Here is a 27,614-nt window from a genome sequence, read left to right on the forward strand (position 1 = left end):
ACTCTATAATAAAGTCCTAAAAATGTAAGTATGTCCATAATCATTATCCTGTATCAAGAAGTTTTTCAAAAAATTTACTTACAATTTTGCTTTGACTCTTATACATTCGCATTCTGATTATTCAGTTCTGACATTATATAAGTGTTAATGTTCTTTTGTCCTACCGTTTCAGAGCTTCGCTTTTATGGATGTTGTCATCCTTGTTTATTTAAATCCGGTCTAAGTACAAATTATCATAGTAATAGAGCTGAATAAAATAAAAAATGATATTTAGAGTGAAAAAAACTTTATTAATTTATTTGATTTTATTTAATCATACATATTAAATAGCGATAAGTAACGGTGTTCTAATGTAGAAATCACAATTTTTGACTGGTTTTCTTAATTTTGCTGTCTAAACATTAGTTACAAGTAATCATAGTTAGCAAAATCTGAACAAGTTCCTACTTATGATTAATATTTTTAAACTTTTACAGGAGGCAATGTTACTAATAGTATGAAACATTTAAAAGTTACTTGGATTTCATAAAAAGACTAAAAACAAGGTGTTGGGGGACTAAACTAGAAACCTACAATTACTTATAAAGATTATTTTATGTGCTTGACATTAAAACACAAAAACTTTTAATATCTTAACAAAAAATGTTTTTCTTGCATATCAAAACTTGAAAATAAAACCTAAAATGTTATGCATTGGCAGCTTAAACCATGGAGGTTAAGTTTAAGATATTTAAAGGCATAATTCTACGAGTGATTAGTAGCAGAATAATTTAAGTTTAACATATCTATATATAACAAGTAGACAATTTAAAGCAAAAGAAGCTTTATAACTTATTTTATCCATAATATGAGATAGTATCACTATAAAACTAGGTAAAATAGGTATATCTTTCCAGCAAGATAGGTAAACTAGTATCTAGTATATCTATCTTGAAGCAGATAAAACTTTACAATGATAGGAGTAGATACATATATTTTTATATGAATCCAACTGATATTATGTGGTGTATCAAAGGCATAAAGACACTTTTACATCATAATTGGTTTATAATATGCTTTAAATATTTAAAACATTGGATAACACATAATTTATTTTTTTGTCCTGGATGATAAAGGAACATTATTTTCCAATCATGACTTTATCTATCTAAAACTAAACGTTAAACAGTGCAATGAAATTGTCATGGTTGAAAAAAGAAAAGGTTCCTTAAACAGCAGCTAGTGTAATATCTAAATAGCAGCTGCATTTATAAAAATATTTGTTCAGCCTAGCTAGTGTTGGCGGAAGTTGATATTTATTCAACATCCATCTGGTCCATCTCTTTTCCAGGAGGTGCAGGTTCGCCATTCGGCGTTGCGTCTTGCTGCGTCTGTCCATCGGCGGCTTTGTCAGCAGGTGCAGCTTCTTCCTTGGCAGGCATTGGGGGTGGCTCCACCTTCGGCTTAGCTTTGTTCAAAATGCCTGAAGCCATGGACCAAAATGCATCTTTTTCCTGAAAAAAAATAAGTGAAGGTTAAACATCTAAATTTTTTTCTCTTATAACTCTGACTTGAGTTTCTGAATTTTTGACTTGTATAAATAATAAGCATCTAACTTAATAATAGCAAAGGGAAACTTAATTCTAATATCTTCCTTTCTTCAAGTGGTCACAATTTTAATATTTATAATTTTTTCTTTAATATCTAATAAAATTCAAAAGTACACATAATAATATATCTGAGCATTATTGGTATAGTTTCAAATGAGATTTTGTTCAAAATTTACCTGGACAAACTGTGATGCTAGTACGGGAGGATCTTGGCTCTTGGAAAGTTTGCTGATGTCTGAAGCCATTCTTAAATTAAATTATCCTATTATATACAGTAGTAAGTATTTTTTGCCTGCAGCTTAAGATGTGAATATCTACTGAATTTTAGGTAAGCTTCACATAGGTCCTGTGATGATTTAAGGCTATTTTGTTCTCAGATTTTTGTCATGACATTGTTTTAAGCTATTTTTCTAGCCCTTCTCTGCTTCTAGATGCCGGGCCAAGGCATAGCTGCTAGTATATATTATTAGTTTCCTTAAAAACACATCTATTTCAATCTTATTTTTCAGGGATAGGCTAATTGAAAGTAAAAATAAACCATTAGGTTTTAAGCTTAAGAAAAACATTATACAAAACTTATAAAGGGTAAGCAAAAAAATGCGTACATTTTTAAAATTCTAATTGCGCGGCATGTGTTAATAGTAGAAAAATGTTAGAACCGCTATGAAGTTTTTGTTTGGGAAATTTAAGAACAATTCCTCTGCTACGTATAGTTAGGGAGCTACGTGTTAAAATGTCCCAACTGACTTAAACTTGACTTGCGAGTAAAATTTGGGACATTTTACCACATAGCTCCTAGATTATTTGAAGAACAGGATCCGTTCTTGTATTTCCAAAACAAATAGTTCATAGTTGTTCTAACGGTATGCGTAACATTTTTCTAGTATTAACACAAGCCGCGCAATTTGAAATTTAAAAATGTACATAGCTATTTTTGCACATCCTATTTTCTAATATTTAGTAATATACTCGCAAGTCTAGTTTTACGTCAGTTGGGACATTATAACGCGTAGCTCCTTATCAATGCGTAGCACAGGAATCATTTTTATATTTCCAAAACATATACTTTACAGCGGTTCTAACGGTACGCCTACCCTTTTTCTACCATTAACACAAGCCGAGCAAATTGAATTATAAATACCTGTTAAACCAATCTGATTTTTCTCCGATGGCCTTTTCCACCTTGGCTACTTCAGCTTTGTCGAGGTGATTAAACTTCTCATCTCCATTCTACAAGCAAAAAGGATAAAAATCAATTTTAGGCATAATTCTGGGCTGGATTTCAATTCGAATCTATATTTGTTTCAGATGAATTTATCAGTTTTAAGTTTTTAACCCAAACAAACAAAATCTATGGGTAAGCTCCGACCGCGCCGTCCACCCACTGACCAGAGAGCTAGTATTAGGGTTGGGTCGGATTCGGATTTTTACAAAAATCCACCCCCCCCCCCCCCCCAAAAAAGCGGATTTATCCGTGTATTGCGGATTGTGGATTCTAGCAAATTTTTTAAAGGTCTTTCTAAAAACAAAAATTCTAGCCCGTACAGCGGCCTTTCTTAACCGTTACTTTACCTAACCTAACCTAAAATAAGCATGAAAAGCTATTGTGAAAATAATATACAAAATAAACATTTTATGCTACACATTATATAATTTTACTTGTAGTTAAGAAACAATAAAATACTTTTTCGGTTTACAAAAAATAACAATCCAATTTGAATTGCAGATCGCGGATTCGGATTCTGGGTACAGGAAGCAGAAGAGAAAATAATACCTTGTAAGAATCAACCGCCTTCTGAGCTAACTGTAGACACTGTCCGAATTGATTCATGGCTGCTGGCCTTTCATCCCATTCTCTTTTCCGTCTCTTGACAGCCTCCCCTGTGCTTTTTAATTCTGATAATTTACCCTAAAATTAAAAGAAGTAGGTATATTATAATCCTCACGTCTTATATGTATGACCTAATGAATAGGTTTTTAACTATTTTAGGTACCTCCACCCACATAAGGTAAATGCCGCCTATATAAACCAACACCCCACCCCACCCATAAAATAAAATTATTTACTTTTTATTTTTAAATGAAAAGCTGCCAATTAGGTACATACATGTTGTTTTCATCCGTCCAAATGTTTAGTACACAAACTAGGACATTCTTTCCTCTATTATTTGAGGATTACCTGGTATTCATTCTTCTCCGCAAACTCTCCATCCTCATACAGCCAATTCTCCAGATCCTCCAACTTTAAGCTGAAACTGTTTCTGTCATCCTCTAGAATAAACTCCTCCAGCTCATCACATAGCTTTCCTCTGAAACAAAAATTAATTGCTAACTAGTATTTTGTGAACGTCTGTCTTTACTCTGTACCTATAAGTCGCACAGCACAATATCTTAAATTATCATTTGAAAAATTAAAGGCAAAACGTTTTTTTTCAAATGCATAATTATCATCCATGCGACAGAAACTTTCAGAAACAATAAGTCATTATTTAAGCACTTCTTATTTCAAGAAAATATGTACCTACCTAATTTCATAAATGTATTCTTCGACTGAGTTCTTTGCGACCAGCCTGTCAGCTTCATTTTGGTCCTGTGTGTTCATCTTTACCTCCTCTGTAACAGCTGATTCCATACGGTCACGTGAGAGGGCACCAGTTACTCTAGATATATAAGAAATACATATTAAACAGATAAAACACTGAAGCATACATTTATGCTACAATTCAAGAATTTTTTGCAAATTAGCAAACTGAAAACGACAATATTTGTATTAATATTTCTAGAAATAAGTTAATCCACAGAAGAGATTTTCAGATAAAAACTAGGGTTACAGACACCAACCCTTACAGAGTAGCTTCGCTATAAAAATATTGTTACCTGGCTGTAACAGCAAGATCGATAGTCTTGTTGACAACCTTCTTTCTGAGTTCTGTCTTTACCTCAGGCTTGGCCTAAAAAATACAGAATTTTTATATACCTAGCTAGTCTACAAAATGGATATATGCTCTTAAATTAAATTTTTGAAAAACAATTTCTACTAAGGTCAGTCATTGATAATATAATTTTCTCGTGACAGGTACGGTGAACAAGAGAAAGCACTTACTGCATCCTTAGCTGCGTCGTCCTTCTTGGCCTCTTCCGTCTCCATCTTCTCTCCTTCCTTCTCTGGAGTAGGTTGATCTTTGGCAGCATCAGCTGCACCATCCTTGGTCTCTCCCTCCTTGGTTTCAACCTCCATATCCACAGGAACCTCCTCCTCGATTTCCTATAACAAAAGTAATTCTTTAAACCTACACTATTTCACTTACTGAATCGAAGGAGTTCCTAATTTTAGGGAAGATTTAAATTCCCTGGTTATTTTAAGACCGTTTTTTTTTCTTCTAAATATCAGTAATGGGATGTTTTAGGGCTTTTTTCTGGCCTCTACGTCTACCTTCGAATATATAGCTCCTAGATGCACGGAGCAAAGCCACTAGTATAACAATATATACAACATATTAATCTACTTACATGTTTCTCAACCAGGCTGGCACTGACAACACTGAATATTCCGTTGGGGTTCACCCTAACCTTCACCTTCACTTTTTGGTGACCTCCTTCAGCATTGGGTCGAACTTCCACTGAAAACAAAGAAAGTATTGAATTGGTTTTATGGGGAAATTCTCTGTATATGTTGAAAGCTTTTCCCAAAAAAACATTAGAAATAGTGAAATATTTTTTTTTTTATATTTTTAGTACTTGTTGGTTATTCTAATTCCTCTACAAATGTTTTTACCAACTTTCACCTTTGACACAGAGGCCCTGGAACTAGGAGCTTAGTCGATAGTATAAATATTAGGGATGGCAATCCGTCAAATTTTTGGACAAGATTCGGATTCTTAAAAGAATCCGTCCAAAAAATGGCAGATTCCCGCTGATTCCGTATTCTTATTTTTGGCGGATTCCGGATTCTAGCAATATTTTACAAAGCTTTTTTGAAAAAATTAAAAATTTAAGGGCTACATATGTCCTAAAAATTTATGTTCTTGTTCTCTATAATTCACTTCCGAGAATCGAACCAGATTTTAAAAGATTTCAAATATAATGATGATAATCTTTGCCTTCATAAAGGGGGAGTTGAAAGAAAAAAACTAAAGACGCTAATTTTAGCCTTCCAATCAGGGAGTAAGGGAGGGGACAATGGATCAAAAAATCAATTTCTAGGAGTCTCAGACTTTGGGTACTGGCTTAAAGGGAATATGCAAGAATTTAGCAGTTTCTGGCCAACCTTGGGTACTAAATATGAATGACGTCACGGGAAATCATGCAAAATCTCGCGGCATACTGCGCGATAACAAAAAGATAAACAACAAAAACAAACAGACAGAAAACTTTGATTTAAATTTTTTTTTCATTTCGGACATGTACACTGTACAGTGTATATACTAAAATTGGAACGATAATATCTATTACAAAATAAAATATAGTTATATTTAGAAATGAATGATCTATTTATCATTTATATCAAATTGTATTTTAATTTTCAACAAAAATTCTAGTTTGATTGTTTTAAAATCACATAGCTAATCAAAAAAAAATCTTAATTATTTGTTTCCAAATTTAATTATGGAAATTATTTATCTTTTGTAAATGGGGGGGGGGGGGGGTAATGCAACAATCTCGTAATCAATGTTCAAAGTTTTATTTATCATTTAAATCTCAAGATGGCTCTCACCTGGATGCTAGGGACGCAGCCACTAGTTATCCTATGATATGTTTCCTAAACTTTAAGGAACTTTAAAATTAAGATGTATTAATGCTCCTTTTTTATTTATGTAGTACAAAATTTTGTCACAAGGTATCTCTTTTTTTTATCTTTTTAAATGAAATAACTTGTGTAAAAAGTTCTGTAGAGACGTATTTGTTTTAATAAACTTAATAATTCAATTATTTAAAGGGTTTTTCATGTGAAAGCTTAGAAATAATTACAACAGAAAAATTTGGGTAAAAGTAGTTGTAAAAGAAAAATGGTCTGGTACTTTAACTTTCCAAACATATAATACTAACAATTATGGAAATGAATTGTAACCAAGTTAATGATCTTTTTTATCAAAGGCTTGTAGTAAAATACTGTTTGGAGGATGATGCATTTGGAGTCAAAACTAATTCAAAAATTTAATTATTAAATTTCTAATAAAAGTTGCAGCATGAGAAATATCATGGAAATATCTGGGTTTTCAACCTTAAAGGGTCACAAATATCAAATTCAATTAATTGCCCAATGTCCCCTCCCTTACTCCCTGCTTCCAATTAAGAATCCGAATCCGCTTTTAAAAAACGGATTTCGGATTCGGAGTCCGAACTTGACCCAAAATTGGGCGGATTCTGGATTTCGGATTGCCAACCCTAATAAATATTATATATTTAAACTATTGGCTACGCCCCTCGAGGACTCTAGGGACACGTAAAATTGTTTCTTTTCAATCTATATTAAAATAAGCTACTTAAATTTATTTCTTTTCGCCGCTAGATGATGTTGATTATGTTTATAGCTAAGTGCAAAAATGTCGGCAATGGAGCATTTTTTTAAATTTTGTCGATTTCTCTGCGGAGACGTGGTGGTACCATCCAAAAATAGTTAAACCTTCCAGGGACGTATGAGAAGCTACCCTGTTAAGAAGAACCCGATCGGTTCAGTGGTTAGCGAGGTCCTTTGGTACAAAGAGACAAACAAACATCCTGTTACTTTATTATAAGGATAATACTGAGTGGATACTTACTAATTTCAAAATCTCCAATATGTTTGTTTGGATAAGGAACATCACATGAATATTCACCAGTAACAACAAATGCCTCGGATCTACAGATAAAATAATTATTTGGTATTCAAAAGTACAGTCATTTTTAAAATAAATTATTCTTTAATAATAAGTAGAAATATCCAGGTTCTTTAAAAGTTTGATCATTTAAAAAAATTATAAAAATCATCTAAATTCTTAGGAAACATCCCCCCCCCCCCCTGATGGTATCATCTTAACTTTTTTAGATAAGAAAATAAGTTAGCGAAACTACAAATGAAACAACTTATACAGACAGGCAGCTTGAAACCATCAAATTTTATATCAATCAATCACTCGTTTTTAACACAAAAAAGTTATTTAAAATATTGGCAAAATTTCTGATTATCACCTGAAAAATGTCAACATCTTAGAAAACGGGATTCCTTCATTGACCTTGAAGACCTCCATTTCTCCGCTCTCCTCGGGTTTGGTTCCCCTCCACACCAACTTGATGGGGTACGGCTGGATATCTGTCACGGAGAATTCTCGTACCTGCGAAAAAAGTTCAATATTTTTATTGTCCATCCAACTTGAAAAAGGCACTTAAAAAGTTACAGAACTAAGATTGGGCAAAAAAAATGTGATAAAATTCCATTTCTAGCCGAATAACGTTATATGGAATCATTTAAGATCTACAATATTTGCCCAGTTTACTTGATATATATGCCCAAATTTCCAAAAGTTTGGCTAACGCACAAATATTTTGAGTAATAGATTGCATACATTGTTAATTCATATCACATCAGTTAGATAATTCACTTCAAATGTCAGATCCGCTTTTTAAATCCGAGTTTAACACTGGTCTGTGTCATAATTTGAACATTCTAATAATTGGATAACAGTAAGATCTTAGGAGTATTAGAGAATACAAATATTCAAATGTTCGTAATGCTACTCGTAGACTAAAAACCCTAACTTCACCCTCTAAACTTCTTAAGCTTAAGAAACAATAACAAGAATGATAACTACCTTAAAAGTAGGGCTGAGTATAGCACATTGAAGTGCACAACCACGGGACACAGCTTCATCTGCATTTAAGGTTGTAGAAGATTTGTGGCCATATACCTAGATTAATTGTTTTGATTAGTTTAAAGGTGTAGTTCACTTGGGTTCAGAAAATCTAATAAGCTTGGAACACGAATAAGAAAATCCGAATCCGAGAAAATAAAATATTCAGGTTCTTGAACCCAAATTCATAAAAAATTATGACTGAGATTCTTACCTCTTCAATCATTGTTTTGATGGCTGGAATTCTACTACTGCCACCGACAATCTCAACACTGTAAATTTCCTCTTTCTTTAATGCACTGCTTTCTAACACTCTCTGTAAAATTTATTATTTCATATTACATATTTATATTTACAGTTAGCCATCTAATTCTAACAACAAAAGCCACCTTTCGCCCTCCTTCTGTTTCTTAGTATTGAAATAGAACTTTCATAAATATATCATACTTAGAAGTTATGAAAAATTCTTTTAGGTACTTTAAAGCATTAAATGTATAAAGCCTTCAAATTCCTTAGAAATCTACACGTTTCATAAAGTCTCAACAATAAATGAGATATCTATATTTTATTTGAAATATATCATTATAATAACAAACCTTCATTGTATCTTCCAGTTCTTTGAGTTGTGGTGCAATAAGATCTAGGAAAGTTGCTCTGTCCATAGCTCCTACAATCACAAACTTTTCTTAGAAATTATTTAGATTTTCTGGTTGCCAGAAATAAAATCTTGTTTAGCTAACTGACATTAGTCAAGTTAAGATGGGAAATGGCAAACTAAATTTTTTTAATAATGAATTGTGGGCAGTTATCGGAAATGTAAAGCATTTAGCTGATGTCATGGTGATTTGAACATTCAGTTACCTTTGACGTCGATATCGTTCATGAAGCACTCGATGTTAAGGGGGAGAGAATTCTGATTTGCTGACATCAATTTCTTTAATTTCTCAGCCTCAGTCATTAGCTTGAGGGTGGCCTTCTTGTTGCTTCTCACATCTAGCTTATACCTAGACAACATTATTCTTTGTAGAAGGTGCAATTTTAAGTCTTTATTAGATCACTTTATTGATCACTGGATTCATATTTTAAACCAAATCAACTGAAAGTGCATACAGGTCTCTCTTATGAACAAAACTTCTAGGTGTGAGGCAAAAATAAAATAATCGCCCCTTAAGAGGCGTTGTACTTTAAAATGTTTATATTATGTTATGCTTGCCACCCCTTCTTCTCCCAATCAATCCAAATCTTAGTAGTTTATATTAGATGAGTAAAATATTTAACCCCAACCCCTCTTTTCAAACTTGTTCATATGCAATGAACTGTTTTCTACTTTGATACGAAATGATTTTATCAAAGGACAATACAAATCACGACTACACGAGGTAAAACTTAAAAATTTCTCATAATACCAAAGTTAGTCATTACTTTTATACGAGTCTAAGCTTTAATTCATATATCAAAGATATGGGCGTTCATCTATTCAGTGTAAAAACTCTTACTATACGTATATTTATACTTTCCAAGTAAGTCTTGTCAATTTTAAATAAAGATTAATAATATTTATCTAGTACTCGAAAGAACTCTAGCCATTTATCTTGTTATACTGTATATCTCATTAAAACTAATTCCCTTAAAAAAACACTTTACCTATTTTTGAAATCTTCCGCCATATAACTACAGATAGCTTCATCAAACAGCCTACCACCAACTGCACAAGAACTGGATGCCAACATACGAAGTTTACCCTTGTTAAAGCTACAGGCAGAAACCTGAAATGAAAAAATTCATTACACCCCAGAATTATTTTTAAAAATTTGGGTCAAAATTTGCGGAGATCTTCAAATCTAATTAAGATTGCCATTCCTAATAAAGGTAACCGAAACGTTGAAAGAACAAGGGGGGAGGAAGGGAGGTGGAGGGCAGGGATTGTCATAAATAAAGTTTCATTTCTATAAATGTGGTATTATGTTCTATACCTATATCTTTGTATGATGCTCACGGTCTTTCTGATTTGTGTCATTATGCACCTCCCCCTACTCTATTTTAGAAAAATTGTTTCCCTTTCTATCACAATAACTTTAAATTCATCTGTTAACCAATAGTCTATTAATTCTTCTTTTCATCTTATATTTTAAACTTATTCACATGATCTAGATCAGTACATGTTTTTACCAACCGACGCAGTACACATAGCACATATTGACAATTGACATGGTAAAGGTTATGTGGTTCAAGAAACAAATTCCGCTTTTAAAATTGTTGTTTTTTAAAGCATATTTTCAATGGCAATAGAACTCTATAATTCAAGTTGTAAGTAATTCCACATTTTTAGTGAATCGCGATTTTCTAGGTTTCTATTTAAGATAAACGGCTGAAAAGTCTTGTCACTTCTCCATAATTATGGAACACATTTAAGTTAAAGACATCTATGGCGGTCAAACTGCTGTTTTTATACTACTAATCATCAAAGGTGTTTATGATCCGATGTTAAATTTTTTTTAGGTAAATAATGCAAATAATCTCCGTTGTTGTAAAGGGATTTATTTTTAAAAAGGCATAAAAAATGGAGAAGAACTTCTTAACTAAGGTGCATGTTTACCTGTGTAGTAGTGTGTCCAGCATCAACAAAAATAACATTGCGAGAAGGTTGGTCCTGTTCTGGTAGATCCTGCTCACAAATTGATTGTAACATATTTGTCAAAATACGGTTTTCTTATCAGAAATGTGAACCAAAATAACGTCACTTTCATGTAAATCATTATTATGGTGTTATGCGATCATGTACGAACACATCTAATATCAAACTAATAATCACTCTGTTCACCTATCTTCTTTATAAGGAAACTTTTGGAAAATCCACATTATGTCAGGCTTAGATACTATAATATGTTTATGCATGAGTTAATAATACATACTATTTGTATCCATTATAATAACATTTTAATCATAAAACTTAGTTTAATGAAGAAACCTAAAATATATTTGGGTAGTACATTGACCTGTTTTTAACCCTTTAAGGGTAATAACACCCCCTACCAATTACACAATACTCGACTGTGGAACTTGCTTGTTTTCTTATTGTTGATTAAGTTACAATTCCTGCTTATAAATTCCATAGGCTAAAGCAGTTGCAGTCGTTTCATTCATTAGCTTCAAAACATTCAAACCAGCAATTCTAAACAAATATTTTTAATTGGCAACTTTTGATTATATGATGTTAGAATCGACATTGTAGAATGTAGATTGTGTTTATTTAATGAATTTCTAAATTCATAAGTAATTAGAAGAAATGTTTAATTATGTTATAAAAATTATGATTTAGTTAACTTGGCTTATCTTCCTAAACTATGATGAAATATAAACAAACATGTTATATGTAAGTTTTTTTTTAATTACATCAACAATGACAGACAAATGCCATCGCACAAAGTACAGTTGAGCTCAGATCCCAAATAAATTGAAAATAAGGGGAAGATAATTTTTCTAACCCTTGAATGGCCACCCAGTACCTAATACAACCTAACCTGATGTTAAGTAATAAGCAAACAAGATAAACCCCCCTTCATTTTCAATTTATTTCTGCTTTTTAAAAATGTCTGTACAAATAGATGTTTGTTACAATGCATTATTGATAATTTGATAAGAGAGAAAAAACATTTGATTGCTTTAACCACAAAAAATATAACTGACAATTTCAGTAGTTTTATGAAAAATGTTAACTTCTAACCTGGCAGCATCCAATAGTGCTCTGCGCTCAGCGTCGGTAAAGTAGGAGGGAACAGAAATAACAACATCGTTCACCTTAACAAAGTACGTAAATATTAAGAATTTAAAAGTACCTAATACCAAATAGTTAATGGGCAATTAACAAATAGGAAAAAGGGGTAAATCGTGCCAAATATTTTACGAAAGTTTATTGGCTAGAAGGAAAATATCTCTACGCGTATTAGTTGTTTAAAGAGTTGATTTATATTGTGCAAATATGTTTTTGACGACTTCCCCATTAATAATCAATAAAATTTCCCCTTTGGCTTCTGTAGATAAAAATAATTGGTCAAAAGTTTGAACACTGCCATTTTGGAACAAACAAATCACAATTTAAAGTACCAAATGTTCAATAACCAACTATATCGATAATATAAAAATTTAAGTACACGTGTAAATTGCAGTACCCTCCCAACCTGATGAAAGAAGCTGTAATGAGGTAAAGAATTTGTATTACTTACCACTGCACTGAGGGCAGTTTCTGCAGTGATCTTCAGTTTTGTAAACAGGGCGGCAGTCAGCTGCTCAGCTGTCAAAATTTTCTTTACAGCCAATAATAATTTAAGAAAGCTTGATACATAGAAAATAATTGAAGTGTTAAGTATTTTTCCCTACGATATTTTGCGGGGTGTCGGAGCCGTTTAATTTTGATGCGGCTCCTGCTTGCTTGGGAAGTAGTTTTTTCCTGCATTATGCAAACCAATTGAATGTAGAATAAATGCTTGACCCAATTTTATTGCATTTCACACAACAAAAGTAAAGTTAAACATAAGAATAGATGTCAATATTTTAGAGGGGAAAATTATAATTTTCTTGGATAAGAAAAAAAATTAAGTTAACTACGCAAATTCAAAGTCAAAATAGTATTTGCACAAAATAATATTAGAATATAATACTTTTGCTCGCCCATTACACAGAGGTTCAACCATGGATCTAACTTAAGAATGTTTCATCAGGCGATAAAGAATTATTTGACTTTAACATGAAATGCAGTCTTGGAGAGTAACGGAGTTGATAATTATCCCTAGTAAATAATATACCTTTAGCACGTTCACATTTCCCCGCCCTCCCAGTAAAATATTTTAGCTCTTGGTGGTCTGAGACTGAAACTCTAGAATACTCTAATAAAGATATTCGAATACCTAACCTTGCGGAGGATACCTTTGTCTTATTATCACAGCCACTTAATTAGCACATTACGGTTTTACTGCCTCAACTAGGATAATCACACAATCTTAAATTATTTTCCTGTTCTCCGTTAAACTGTGTGGTGAATCCTATTCCTCCGTCCTGACTTTTCTGAACTTCAAATGGGTATCTGGATAGCTCAGCCTACTCAAATAACATGTTAAACTTAAAATAAAAAGAAATGTCACTGGAACCAGTAGAGGTGCAGAGTTGCACCATTAGGTTATCATTCGATATCATGTCATTTGATCAAACAATTTTCCCCTTCCTATGTACCTGTTTACAAATTTTCATTTTTACGAACACCCACCATGTTACCTAGGTAGGTATTAAAGGTGAAAACATTGTAATTTATTTACGAGTGTGTCCGAAAAATTTCTTTTAGCCATATCTTTTATCTACAATAAGAAAAAATAAATCATTCCCCTGATTACTCTGGCTAGTTCAAGCATACACCCAGCGTTTTGTATGCATTGATTACATATGTAGGTGATTAACATTTGACCTAGCAATTATTTAAAAATGTTTTTTTTTAACTAGCAGCCTAACCACCATTTATTAGGACATCATTAAATTCTTAATGAAAAAAAATAAGTTTCCAAGCCATTACATATCATACAGAAATGTTAATATTTTGATTTTTAGTCTAACATTCCTGAGTATGGGGATCATCAAACTTGCGACCCAGCAGCCGCTTGAACCCGAAAAACGTTCTCTTTACGTTAGTCATCTGGCCGCTCTTAGCCGCTACGCCGAGCGTTCTCTGCTTCTCACCGAAGGCGACATAGCTTGGCGTCGCACGCAGGGAGTAATCGTTGGCGATTGACTCAATACCACCTTGCCTGAAATTTGAACAGCATGAAGAGTAGGTTCAAAATATGATTAAAAATTTGTTTCAAACAAAACCGTTCTTTGAATTTAGATCAAAAAAATGCACCTTATTTGGTAATACGATATCAAAATCTTAATTTAAAAATATTTCCAGTCTAAATTATCTGTTTAATACAGCAGGACTTAAAAGTAAGATTATCGATATTAGAAAATCACGAAATATTATAATTTAAATTGAAGTTACTTTTTCATGAGACATCCTAACAAAGAAGAAAATGCAGATCACAGTTCATAATATTCCATTAATTATTATTCCAGAGCTTTCCCCCCTCATATTTCTAATTCTAGAGAACCGTAATCATTGAACGGACTTTATAAGCTACAAAGTAATAATTGTAATCTATGTAGCTGTGTGTTCATTTTTTTTATCTATTATACTGACATTAGTAAGTAATAATAGGGGGGGGGGGGGGGGGGGTTAATGCAACAATCTCGTAATCATTGAGTAAATTGCCCTTAGAATTCGAATTTCGATCTAAAAAAATTGCATGAGTAATCCTTGGTAGGTCTATTTACCCTAAAACGAACAAAAAGTTGGAAAGGTAACGGCTGGCGGCTCAGAAGTTTAGTCGTTTTCTGCCTATTTTCAGGGCAATGCCGCAATTCATCATTAATTACGTACGAATCAACTTTTTAAAACATGTGTTTGGTTAAATTCATTAAAATGATAGCAATAAACATTTTTTAAAATTTCTAGTACCAACGGCTACCGGATAGAACCGTTTGATAACGTTTTGGAGCGGCAAAGAGTATCATATGGAGAAAGGTTTCGTGACCAATTTGCCCTGAAGATAGCCAAAAAAATGGCAAAACGTATGAGCCGCCAGTCGGTAGCCGTTACTTTTACAACTTTTTGTTCGATTTAAGGAAAATAAACCTACCAAGGATTATTCATGCAAAATTTCAGATCGAAATTCGAATTCTAAGTGCCATTTGATCATTGATTACGAGATGGTTGCATTAACCCCCCCTTCCCTTATATATGTAGGTACCTAGTATGGTAATAGTATGTATCTAAAGAAAATAAATACCATTAAATAAAGATTCATTTGTCTTTGTAACTGGCCATGAGTAGCTTAAAATCTTCTACTCATGGAATATAACAATATCATGCATGATAATTCTAGGATACCTACACATATCATACATTATAAGTCGGAGGGATCCTTAGTATTTAGATTTCATAGATTCTATTTTCGTTAAAAATATAATCTGAAATAACTCTAATTGGTACCTAACGTAATACTAATAAAAATGCTAAGTCATTGATTATGAAAAACCTAATACTTCTATAAAAATGTATGAAAATAAACAATGACCCACTGCACTGTTACAAATCAACCTTAGATCATATAGTAATCTTAAGTTTCATTTCTATTAAATAAAGTAGCATTATAAATACCTACTTTTTATTTTTTTCACCACAATACCTAGGTCCAATTAACTTAATCTTTTTGATTGAATGGAGAAGCCCCCGGCCGTCTTACCTGGCAACTGAGATGTAACAGGTATCATTACCAAAGTCTATTCCAACCACAGACATTTTCAATCACTTAAGTTTTAACAACAATTTCGAACAAAAATGTCTTTTTTTGTATGTTAATATCACTTTTTCTCACGTGGGTGTTCTAGTCGTTTTTCACTTCTTTTTAATTTTGATCTGAAAATGGTAAATTGTGATAGATTGACGAGAATAATAGTTCCCTTCACTTACACGGACAGACTTACTAACTGAAAAAGCAACTAAATTACTGTTTTGATGGTTTTATTCCAGAAAATTCGCCTAATTCTCTGCTGCAATAATTTGTATGTACTTTGCTGTATAAGCGGTACACCTCCCCTATTTATGTAATATTTCCCCTTTTTCTCCCATACTTTTCCCTTCTCTCTGCATCCATTCCATATTTCTATTCTAGTTGCTCTTTCTTTAGCAAGCAAGCAAGCACATGAGTCAGAAGCAACTACCTTCCCTTTTTAGTAGCTGATCCCCATTCATTAATAGCTAACATCGATTTTGTAAAATGTTTATTGTAGATAAGATATTTTTTTAAAGAGATAGATTATTTTCAAAATATTTTGCCAGATTATTATCTGCATGGTGCTTTCAGAAAAATAAAATAACTTTATTTTTAATTTACACAACTAAACTTTGATTGTTCTTCGACAATGTTAGTCCTAGATGCATTTTTAGCTGGTAGAGGGAAGGGGGGGGGGGGGCACTTTTTTTATTCTTTTCCAAATATCTCGAAATGAGGACTTTTCTTACGTAAATTAACCCAATAATTGCAATGGAACAAGTTTTCTGAATTTTGTTGCTACTATCCTGTTTAATCAAAGTGATCCCCGGCATGCCGTGATCCCCTTTCTTGTAAGAAAATCACCTTTATGAAAGTAAAAAATGTATGCTTGGGCTTTTTTTTTATATAAAATCGATTTTGCCTATTTCACATCCCTTCTTCTCTTTCGAAAATATTCTAGGCTCTTCTCTGTCATTTTATTGGTGGATTTTATTCTATTTTGATTTTAATTGGATAAAATATATTTCCTGTAATGCTATTGGTTGAAATATTCAGCAACTTCATTATCTTGGTCTTTTACTTTGTAACAATTTTACCCTAAATTAATATTATAAAATATTGCAAAATACGCGAATATATGATAAATTTTATTGAAAAAGTTAATATAGAAAACTAAAAATTAACTAGTTTTTAAAACATTTTGACCTTCAAGTTTTATAAAATGGTTGAAAATAAATTGTCTAGAGGAAATTATGTTTTATATAATTTCAGCGGTATTTGCGCGTAGCAGACAAAATAATATTTAAATTAATTTCTTGTTTTCATTCGAATCCAATGGATAGGAACCGGTTCTCATCCATACGAAAAAACTATGTCTAGCATCGTATTATATCAAGCTTTCTACGAATATAAAAATGTACAATCATAAGATTAAAACTAGTTTTTTTTAGCCCCGAGGTGCCGAAGGCCGTTTATAATACGATGTTTATGTGTTTATGTTGATAATACTCTTGAGAGCCCAAACATAGGGCTATAATAAGAGGTTTACTGGGCAGCAGTCATCAGTTTTGGTTGGCTAAATATTCAGCAACTCTTTTCTTGAATGATGACAGTTTAGGCAGCATTTTTATATCATTTGGCAGTTCGTTCCATTTCTTTGCAGCTCTGGTACTGTAAAAGTTATTTCCAAGCTCAGTCCTCCTGTGTTCTATGTGTAAAGAGTTCACGTTGTTTATATTTCTGGTGGTGGGTCGGGAAGGGTCAACATATTTAAACCAGGTGGCCGGGTCTACTTTGTCAAGGCCATTTAAAATTTTGTAAGTTTGAACAAGATCAGCTTTAACTCTTCTGTCCTGTAGGCTGAGAAGCTTTAACTCCTTTAGTTTTCCTTCATATGAATTTGCAGATAGACCTGAAATCATAGATACAGCTTTTTGTTGGACTTTTTCAAGGCAGTTAATGTCTCCTATTTGCCATGGGTTCCAGGCTGGGGTGGCAAATTCCATATGAACACGAACATAACGTTTATAGAGATTTAAAAATGTTACTTTGTCTCTATAGTGAAATGCTTGGCAAATTTGTTTTAAAACACCATTAGCGATGCGTGCAGCTTCTTTACATTGTAAACCTGGCTTCAAATTTTTATCAAATAAAACTCCAACATCTTTTTCACTTTCAGCTTTTAACAGAGTTTGACCATTTATGGTGTAATCAAATTTTTTATTTGTTCTTCCAACATGCATTATTTTACACTTGTCCACATTAAATGGCATTCCCCAGGATACTGACCAGTCAAAAAGAGCGTCTAATTGAGACTGTAACAATTTTCTATCATCATCATTTTTGACAGGATGGCCAAGTTTGGTATCGTCGGCAAACTTTCTCAATATTGCAATCAGAATAGCATTTTCATCAATATCATCTATAAATAATAAAAACAGGAGCGGGCCAAGCACTGGGCCCTGTGGGACTCCTGATTTCACCTCAATCCAGTCAGATTCCTTGCCATTTATAACAACTCTTTGTTTTCTTCCAGTTAGCCAATTTTGTATCCAGGTAAATATTTCCCCTTGAATTCCAAAACTTTGGACTTTTTTCATGAGTTTGGTTCTTGAGACTTTATCGAATGCTTTGGCAAAGTCAAGGTAAACAACATCTACAGGTATGCTCTCATCCAGGCTTTTCATAATGTGCTCCGTGAATTCTAGAAGGTTGGTGGTGCATGATTTGCCTTTCAGGAATCCATGTTGGCTGCTTTTCATCAGGTTGTATCTAATAATATGGTCATTAATAGCATCTTTAATTATGGACTCCAGTAATTTACAAACGATACTAGTTAAAGATATTGGTCTATAGTTACAAGATTTTCCTTTGCTGCCTTTTTTAAAAATGGGTGTTATATTCGCATCTTTCCAATCAGAAGGTACAGTGCCAGATCTTAAGGATTTGTTGAATAAAACTGCCAATGGACCAGTTATATAATCCTTAAATTTTTTCAATATTGGTGTGGGAATATTGTCAGGTCCGCAACTGTTGGTGTTCTTCAAATTGTCAATTTTTTCAGCAATCATCAATTTTGTAACAATAATAAGATTTAACGGAATTTCATAATCTTTTTCACTGGTGGGAGGTGTATTTCCATTAGCATCATCAGAAACGAACACAGAAGCAAAATAGGAATTAAGGATGTCAGACATCTCCTTGGCATCTGTAACAACTTTTTTGTCACTTATGAGAGGACCAACACCAGTTTTTGTTTTAGTTTTTGATTTGAGGTAGGAATTGAATTGCTTTTTATTTGAACTGCTGGCTATTTTTCTTTCAAATTTGCGTTTTGCATTCCTAACTGCTTTCCTGCAATTTTTTTCAACCTTTTTGTAAATCTTCAGGTTTTCTTCTGTTCTGTCATGGCAATAAATAGCAAACCTTCTACTTTTTTGTCTGCTAAGGCTTATCACTTTTTTTGTAATCCAGGCAGGTCTTTTTAAGTTATCACTTCTTTTTTTCAGCGGGACATATTTTTTTATACCATCTAACATCACTGATTTAAAATATTCCCATCCATTTTCTGTATCTAAATTTTTGATGTTGTTTTCAAGCTTACTGTTCATTATATGTTCACAAAATTCTGCATACTTCAAATTGTTCCAATCAGGTATGTCATTAGATGACTCGTTGGTTTTTAGGTCACATAAAATATCTATGCTGATGATGGCATGGTCACTATTGGCTAAATTTCCAATGTTCTCTATATTAAGAACTCTATTTGGAACATTAGTAAACACGAGATCTAAAATATTACCTCTATTATGAGTAGGAAAATTTACAAGTTGTTCCATTGATTTTTCACAAGTTGTATCAACAAATCTTTGGTATTTATTGCAGGAGTTCAGAGTTTGCCAGTTTATGTCAGTCATATTAAAATCACCAATAATGAAGTGATTTTCGTCTTCACATATTGCACTAAAATGCTCACATAAATTGTCAAGGTTTTCTTGGTTGGAGTTTGGAGATCTATAAATTAAAGTCACAACAAAATCCGTTGTCTGGTCATCATTTAAAACTTTGAAACTACACAATTGATTAAAATTTGAGTCTATGTCACAGGATAAAATTTTGAGTCCATTTCTCACATAAATTAGTAGACCACCTCCAATTCCATTGAGTGTGTCATTACGGTCAACACGTAGTTTTTCATCAATAAAATAGCCTGGAATATTTAACACATTATTTGAAGTTTCACTGTAACACCATGATTCAGTTATAAGTATTATATCAGGGTTTTTTTCACTTGAAATAACCTCTAAGTCTTTAACTTTGCTCACAATACTGCGTGCATTACAATACAAAACATTTAGCACCGTTTTTTGACTCTGGGCCTTTCCTCCCTTGTTTCCAGGAGATCGTCGTCCTCCTCCATCTCCTCCCTGGTCCTTCTCGTGCTGTTGGTCCTGGTTCGGTAGTCCAGACGTGTTGTAGCCTCCCTTATCCTTTCTTTTCTCATTTGCCGTTGACCTTTTATTCCCACCAGCTTCCAAACAAAGTTTTTTGCTTCTTCTGTTGAAAGAGAATCATTTTTTGCTTCTACTTCTTCACGGAGCTTTTTGTCATTTGCCAACTGTATTTTAGTGAGATCTGGGGAAATAGATATTTGCCTATTTGTTCTGCTTTTACCTAATTTCCATGCTGAAGAGAGCACTTTATCACGTGTATTTGTTTCTCTAAATCCAATAGTGATTGGTCTAGTTTTGTTATTTTTGAACTCACCAACTCTAGCAAGAAACTTGACATCATTTTTCATATCTATTTTGACAGAGATATCAGTGAAGATTTCAGAGACAAGGGATGAATCTTTACTTTTTTTAACCCTTGGCTGCTCATTCTCGTCTTGTTCAGGTACACCATATATGATAATGTTGAACTTTTTGTGCTCTCTAAGATCAAGTTCAGAATAAACTGTCTCGTTGCTTCCACCACCACTATTCTTTAGTTCACCAACATCGTCTGTAAGTAACTTGATATCTTTCTTGGCCTGCGCTATATCAGCAGTTTGGGATTTGTCTGAGGTTTCAAGACTATCAACTCTTAATTTCAAAGAGTCTATTTCCACTTTATTAGAAGTAACCATCTGCTGTAATTTAGAAAGGCCCCTGGAACATCCATCACAAGACCAGAAATGTGAACCCTTTTTCTGAAAAATCTTGTCTATCAGTTTGTATTCATCATCATCTAGACCACAATCTTTATGTAACCAACGATCACATATGGAACAGGATACAGAATATTGCTTGCCAGTGACTTTTTCTTTGCATTCAATACAAAGAGCATCCTCCTTTTTCTTAGACATATTGATGAAAATCTTGTAAGTTGTAGATGAGAAAAGGTCCAAAATCAGACACAGCTAGTTTTGTCTGATTCACTCCACAATAACTCCCAACATAAACATACAATATATTCCACTCTCTCCCCTACCCAACTTTTTTTTTTTCAACTATTTTTTTAAAAACTTTTTTTCAACTTTTTCTTTTCAACTTTTTTTTAAAACTTTTTTTTTATAACTTTTTTTCTGTTTTTTTTTTAAGTACCTATTTATTAATTGGACCGGACAATCTTTTTATTGCTACAAATGCAATGCTCTGTAATATTAGGGTTAAGGTTGTTAGTCAGGAATACATATATCCTGTGGTTATGTTATATGTGTTAGTCGTGTTAGGTTAAGTATACAGTTTTAAATTAATTATAATTTTAGATATATCTCTTTCACAAATATAATCTTAATTATAATTATCCTGGTTATACATATACAGGAGGGTTATATATTCCGCCTCAACTGTTTCTCCATATCTCAAAGCACAACATTTTTTCCGGCAGCCGCCGGGGAAGACATTTTTATATGAAAAATCTCTTAGTGAAGTGAATCAAGCAAATCTAGCCCGGTCAATGCGAGAAATAACTATTATTTACATTTGATTTTCATTATTTTTTTAACCCAACAAGCAAATGTTTTTGACAAGATAGATATGTATTTAAATAAAAAGAATTGTAAATTTTTAAAGAATTTATGGGTAAGGGGGGAGGGGTAATCCAACCATCTCGTAATCAATGCGCAAATGGCTTTTAGAATCCGAATTTTGTTATGAAACTTTAATTGCATGCATTGCATGAGTAATCCTTGTGGTAGGTATATTTTCCCAAAATCGAACAACAAGTTGGAAAAGTAACGGCTAATGGCTCAGCCGTTTAGCCGTTTTTTTTTTGGCAACTTAAATGATTGATGATCCTAAAAACTCCAAGACTTTTATAAAAAGTATTAAAAACTATCTGTAATGCAAAGTAGAACGATGTCTGTCTGTTTGTTTGTTTGTCTTTTTGTTTGTAACGAAGGATCTCGATAACCGCTGAACCGATCGGGTTCTCCTTTAAAGGGTAGCTTCTAATAGGTCCCGGGAAGGTTTATAACTATTTTCTTGGGGGATGGGACACCCCTAACCCCTCCAAAAATGAAAAATACCCCCCCCCCCAAAAAAAAATATTTTTAAAAATTTTCTTTAAAATCTAAAACACGAAAAATAAGTTTGATAAAACCTCTTGGGGCAAAGCCCCTAGAGGCTAGGGGCGAAACCGCTAGTATATTATAATTTACTAGCGGCTTCGCCCCTAGCCTCTAGGGGCTTTGCCCCAAGAGGTTTGATCAACCTAATTTTTGGTATTTTAGATTTAAAAAGAAAAGTAAAAAAAATTTTTTTTTTTGTGGGGGGGTTTCATTTTTCGGGGGGTTGGGGGTGTCCCACCCCCCAAGAAAATAGCTTAAAACCATCACAGGACCAGTAGGTATATTCCCTGAAGAGTAGAGCCCAATCGGTTCAGTGGTTACTGAGATCTTAAGCTTCAGACGGACAGACAGACGGACAGACGGACAGACAGACAGACAGACAGACATCGTTCTACTTTGTATTATAGATTATTAGGCAACATCACGAAACCTAACTGAAAATTGTAAGAAACGATAATCTCTAAACCTCTATATAAATCCTTATGATAAAGTAAAAGGATGTTTGTCTGTGTGTCTATTTGTACCAAAGGATCTCGCTAACCGCTGAACCGACCGGGTTCTCCTTAACAGGGTAGCTTCTCAAAGGTCCAGGGAAGGTTTATAACTATTTTGGGGGATGGTATTACCACCCTCCCGAGACAAATTGCCGCTAGAAAAAAATTACCCCACCCCCTTTAAATTAAATTTAATTAAATTTTTTTGACTAAAATCAAAAAAATTCCCCCCATCCCAAAATTTTTCTTAACTTTTTCTTTTAAAATACAAAACAAGGATGACAACATCCATAAGTAGCGAAGCTCTAAAATTAAAAATGGATATCTGGAAAAAAATTTACTAAAGAGCAGTGTCATACAAAAATCATTAAACTTGATAAAATAGAGAAATCACGCAACCTTTATACCACGAACATAGATGTCCAAGGGGGGGGGGGGTTAAAGTGGGGATAACCCCCCCCCCCCCTCCCAACGAATTTGGGGGTACCGTATATAGGTACTCCCAACATTTTTTTCATTGTACTCCACCCCCCCCCCCCCATTTAAAATTTACCCCATAGGCACCCCCAACCTTTTAGAAGGAGGTATTTACCCCCCAAAGAATTTTTTGGGGGGTAAATACCCCCCCAAAATAAAAAATCTAACAAAAAATTTTTGCATGCTTCGTGTGCATTTTTAATACTAAATATTTAATCAAATTTAAATTACCCTCCCCCAACAATTTTTCCCTGGGGGTAAATTTTGGGGGAAGGGTAAACAACATTTACCCCTGCCAACAGATTTTAGGGGGGTTAATTACCCGCTCCCCCCCCCCCAGGAAATTTTACCCCCCGGGGTAAAACATTTTTTTGGGGGGGGTAACAAAAATTTGCTTCACACGCCAATTTACCCCCAAAAAAAAGAATTGCCCCCCCCGTAAAAAAATTTTACCCCCCCCAAAAAAAAGCTTGGATGCCCCTGATCACAAATGCTTAAAATCTAGGAATCGATACCTGAAAATTTCAGCTGTCAATCCTGAATAGGAATAGATAAAATCACAAAAACCTAAAAATCTAGGAATCGATCTAGCACCCCAAATAATACACAAATCTGAATGAAACTCGGTGAAAATATGTGAATGTAAATTAATTAATCCCTAAAAATTTCAGGACTTTATCTTGAAAAGGACTTGCTAAAATATAGAAACCTTGAAAATCTAGGAATCGATCTAGCACCGCAATTACTACACAAATCTAAATGAATCTCAGTGAAAATATGTAGAATGTAAAATTAATTAACCCCATAAAATTTCAGATCTCTAGGTATCTTGAAAAGGAGTTGCAAGAATTAAGAAAACCCCAAATAACAGACAGATGGACAAAACAAAATTAGATGGGCATATGGCATAGGAATCTTCACTAAAAAATTCAGCTGTCTATCTTGAACAGGAGCTGAGAAAATAATGTTTCCCTCAATTCATTAATTACATACAGGCGGACATACAGACAGACAGAAGGACATTTGGAATTATAGAGTAGTAATGATAATAAGAATTTGGGTTATCAAATTTGACTTCCCTCTCCTCAAATAGTCGCTAGTTGAAAATAAATCGATTACTCAGTTACAAGGATTCTAATGTACGTACAGTATACGTTACAAAAAATGACCGGTCTTTAAAATGCTATTGCCCCCCTTCTAATAAAGTTTTAACAATATTTTTTGTGTTTGTGCTCTTTATACATATGTATGCTTGTGTCTGTTGCGGTCATTGAGATTAAAGAACATTTACCCACATTTGACAGGCTATAAAAGAAAATATTCAAAATGTCAAAAATCAACCAATTCTGTATTTTGAGTGAATTTTTTCCTTCCTCTACTGATGCGGTCTAACTAAAAGTTGTCTCAGCTCTTTGATAGTTGATATATCAAGCTACCTAGCTAGGATAGTACACTGAGATACCACAGTGAGAGAAAGACAAAACTCCAATATCTCAACCCTAGCTCTACTTATAGGGAGCTAAAGTCAAACCAAAGACTCATACCTGGAGTCCTGAGCTCGATCTTTAAATCGTTTATAGGTGATTTAAACCGGGGCGATTCATTTGGCGCACCATCAAATTATTAATATCAATCTTTAAATTGAATTTGCATGGGCGATTTGAATCGGGCGAGTGGCGCGGGCCCGGCGCGGCAATGGCACTCACCGAGTGGCATTGCCGGTTTAAATCGGGGTGAATCATGCACTGAGCCCCAATGAAAGACCCATTGCATATGTAATAAATGGATATTTTTTTTAATTACTTTAATATTTTATTGCAAAACTATCGTGAAAACATTTTTATAGTTATTTTTAAAATAAATTTATATTAATGTTTTATATAAAATACCATACTGACACGGTATTTTATATAAAATACCTTACTGGCACTGCTTAAGTAATAAAGTTGTACTGGCGCGGATCGATATTTTAGTGAGTGCGCAAGCGATTTAACAACACCGCGCCGAAAATCTTTTAAAAATCAGGTGCGCTGTGGCTTACCACCAGCGCGCCTACGGTTCACCTCTGAATCGCCCCGATTCAGCGCGGCATAAAAACGATTTAAAGATCAAGCTCTGAAAATCGAAAATTGAAAATGTCTCGATTCTAGCCTATGAGGGGCCCTAAGGGTACTCTTAAGTCATTTTAGACTATGGGTTCAAATGGTAACTGCTTTTTATTCCTTCTGCCATTACCAAAAAGCTAAAGAGCTTTTTTCTAGCCCTTCTGTGGGCTGAGATCTGAAAATTGGGCACCCTGGGCACAAAGCCCAAATTTCATTAATTTTGAGTTCTTGATACATGATTTTTGAGCTTAAATGACTTGTATGAGAGCTTGAAAGTTGAGTAAGGAGTCTATAGAAGCAGAATTTTATGCTTGAGATAAAACTCTGAATAACCCCTAGGCTAAAATTAATTTTCTATGTGATTTTTGGGCTTAAGTAAAATTCACTAAAAATAATAATAGGTTGAATTTTGGCATTTTGAATTTTTTCTTTTATAGCCTGCCGGATGTCGGTAAAAGTTCTTTAATTTAACTGACCACAACACACACAATTATCTATAATACAAAGTAGCTTGATGTCTGTCCGTCCGTCAGTCCGTCTGTCCGTCCATCTGAAGCTTAAGATCTCGGTAACCACTGAACCAATTGGATTCTACTCTTCAGGGTATATACCTATCGGTCCTGTGGTGGTTTTAAGCTATCTTCTTGGGGGGTGGGACACCCCCCCCCCCCCCCAAAAAAAAAATGTAAATTGACTCCCCCCCCCAAAAAATAATTTCTTGAGAACACATTAGACTATGTGCAGCACCAGTAGTAATTTTCTTGAGAACACATTAGACTATTTTTTTACAAATTTTGCGAATTCGTTTTTTAAACGAGAAAATGTTTTCCTGCTGGGTAGGTACGAAAATTTGCGATCCGTTCTGCTGGGTAAGTAATAGAAGATGTAATTATACCTCTTGGGGCAAAGCCCCTAGAGGCTAGGGGTGAAACCGCTAGTACATATATATAAAAGCACACATACAAAAAATAGGGTTACAACTTTATTAGATGGGAGGCAGGAACTTTTTAAAGAGCGGTAATTTTTCGTAACGTATACTGTATATCATTCTACTGTAATTGTGTTTAGATTAATGAGAAATAATACACGTTTGTAATAAAGATTCTTGATTCCAGGAATAGGTCGCCATTTCAAATATTAGATTGAAAAAAATCCAATTGTATTATTTTATAAAATCGATAATGAAAACATAACATAACTAGATGTGAATATTATTTTCAAATGGTACCTTACAATCATTGTTACCCCTCTCTGTCTATTTATTCAAAGACATGAACTCAATTTCAGTTAAACAAACATAAATTGGATAAATACTTAACTTAATGTAATGGCAACATAGGGGTGAAAATAGGGTTATATATTTTAACAATACTAGACATCGTAAATTCAGTTTCAACAAAGATACTCAATTTTAAAAAGATTCTTAAGCAAAGCTATTCTATAACTTGGGTTTTCTGTAAGTCCGTCCAAGTGAATAATATGATTTTCAACCAAACTTACTTTGTTCTCTAGTCCATCGAAAATGCAAACATGGGCCTGGAATTTTTATACGGGTTATAATTCTGAATGACCCTTTACTCTGTAACTTGATTCAATAATAAAATTAATAAAAATTAAAATTAGAAAATCTACGTATTTGTTGTATCTAGTATATGAACAAAGGGAGATGATTGTAGTAAGTATATTGAACACATATGGAGGCCATAAATAAATGTTAGGATTGTATCCATAGAATGCCAGTTCCGTGTATTTGACATTATTCACTTCCTATGCTCACATAGTTTATTGGATTTTATAGCCAACATTTGTTTCTAATGCAGAGATATTTACAGTTAAACAATGAGCTTCGCCAGTAGCCTCTGAAAAAAGAAAAAGTTGTAACATTATTTCATATAGATATTTTGTGGAGGAATTTTTTAAGAAAGTACTCAATTAAAGTACCCAATCCCCTAAGACATTTGGCTGTTCCTTCTTTGGCTGCGACTGAGGGTGTTTAAGAAAAGGGGGGGGGGGGGCTAGGGGCGCAGCTTACATATACTGGTTCTTCCTCCAAGCTTCTCAGCTTCTTAATAAAATCAGTGCAGTTTGTTATGGCTTCGACTGCAGCTTTGACAATGAATAAAGTGTTAATGAAGGCAGGTACAAGTGCAGCTTCTGTAATCTCCTTTCTTTTAGCTGCAGGCTGTCAAATCCTGGATAAAAACCATTTTT

General features: G+C 33.6%; 1 protein-coding gene across 1 annotated transcript; it reads right to left on the bottom strand.

The window, feature by feature from the left end:
- Nucleotides 1–269: 269 nt before the first annotated feature.
- Nucleotides 270–21,693, bottom strand: Hsp110 (heat shock protein 70Cb). The gene is made up of 24 exons (XM_080180681.1): nt 21,675–21,693; nt 15,745–15,915; nt 14,021–14,208; nt 13,427–13,509; nt 12,640–12,720; nt 12,141–12,214; nt 11,511–11,588; nt 11,013–11,079; nt 10,061–10,182; nt 9,278–9,420; nt 9,013–9,083; nt 8,631–8,732; nt 8,378–8,473; nt 7,758–7,900; nt 7,349–7,428; nt 5,100–5,209; nt 4,693–4,854; nt 4,467–4,540; nt 4,115–4,249; nt 3,769–3,898; nt 3,364–3,498; nt 2,731–2,819; nt 1,766–1,835; nt 270–1,493 (listed from the first exon to the last, which is right to left on the bottom strand). Exons 2-24 carry the CDS (start codon nt 15,798–15,800, stop codon nt 1,296–1,298), a joined length of 2,487 nt encoding a protein of 828 aa, XP_080036807.1. The 5' UTR covers nt 15,801–15,915; nt 21,675–21,693; the 3' UTR covers nt 270–1,295.
- Nucleotides 21,694–27,614: the final 5,921 nt, after the last annotated feature.

Source organism: Acartia tonsa, chromosome 13 (assembly GCF_053477335.1).
Source record: "Acartia tonsa isolate MP-2025a chromosome 13, ASM5347733v1, whole genome shotgun sequence".
NCBI classification, from domain to species: Eukaryota; Metazoa; Arthropoda; class Copepoda; order Calanoida; family Acartiidae; genus Acartia; species Acartia tonsa.

Bases quoted from the DNA above. Each gene is read 5' to 3' on its own strand.
- Hsp110 (XM_080180681.1), bottom strand. From the start codon at position 15,800: ATGTCTGTGGTTGGAATAGACTTTGGTAATGATACCTGTTACATCTCA. The intron at 8,733-9,012 runs GTTTGTTATTAT...TAAATTTTACAG, and splicing joins AACTGGAAGATACAATGAAG to AGAGTGTTAGAAAGCAGTGC. The intron at 4,541-4,692 runs GTAAGTGCTTTC...TGTATTTTTTAG, and splicing joins ACGACGCAGCTAAGGATGCA to GCCAAGCCTGAGGTAAAGAC.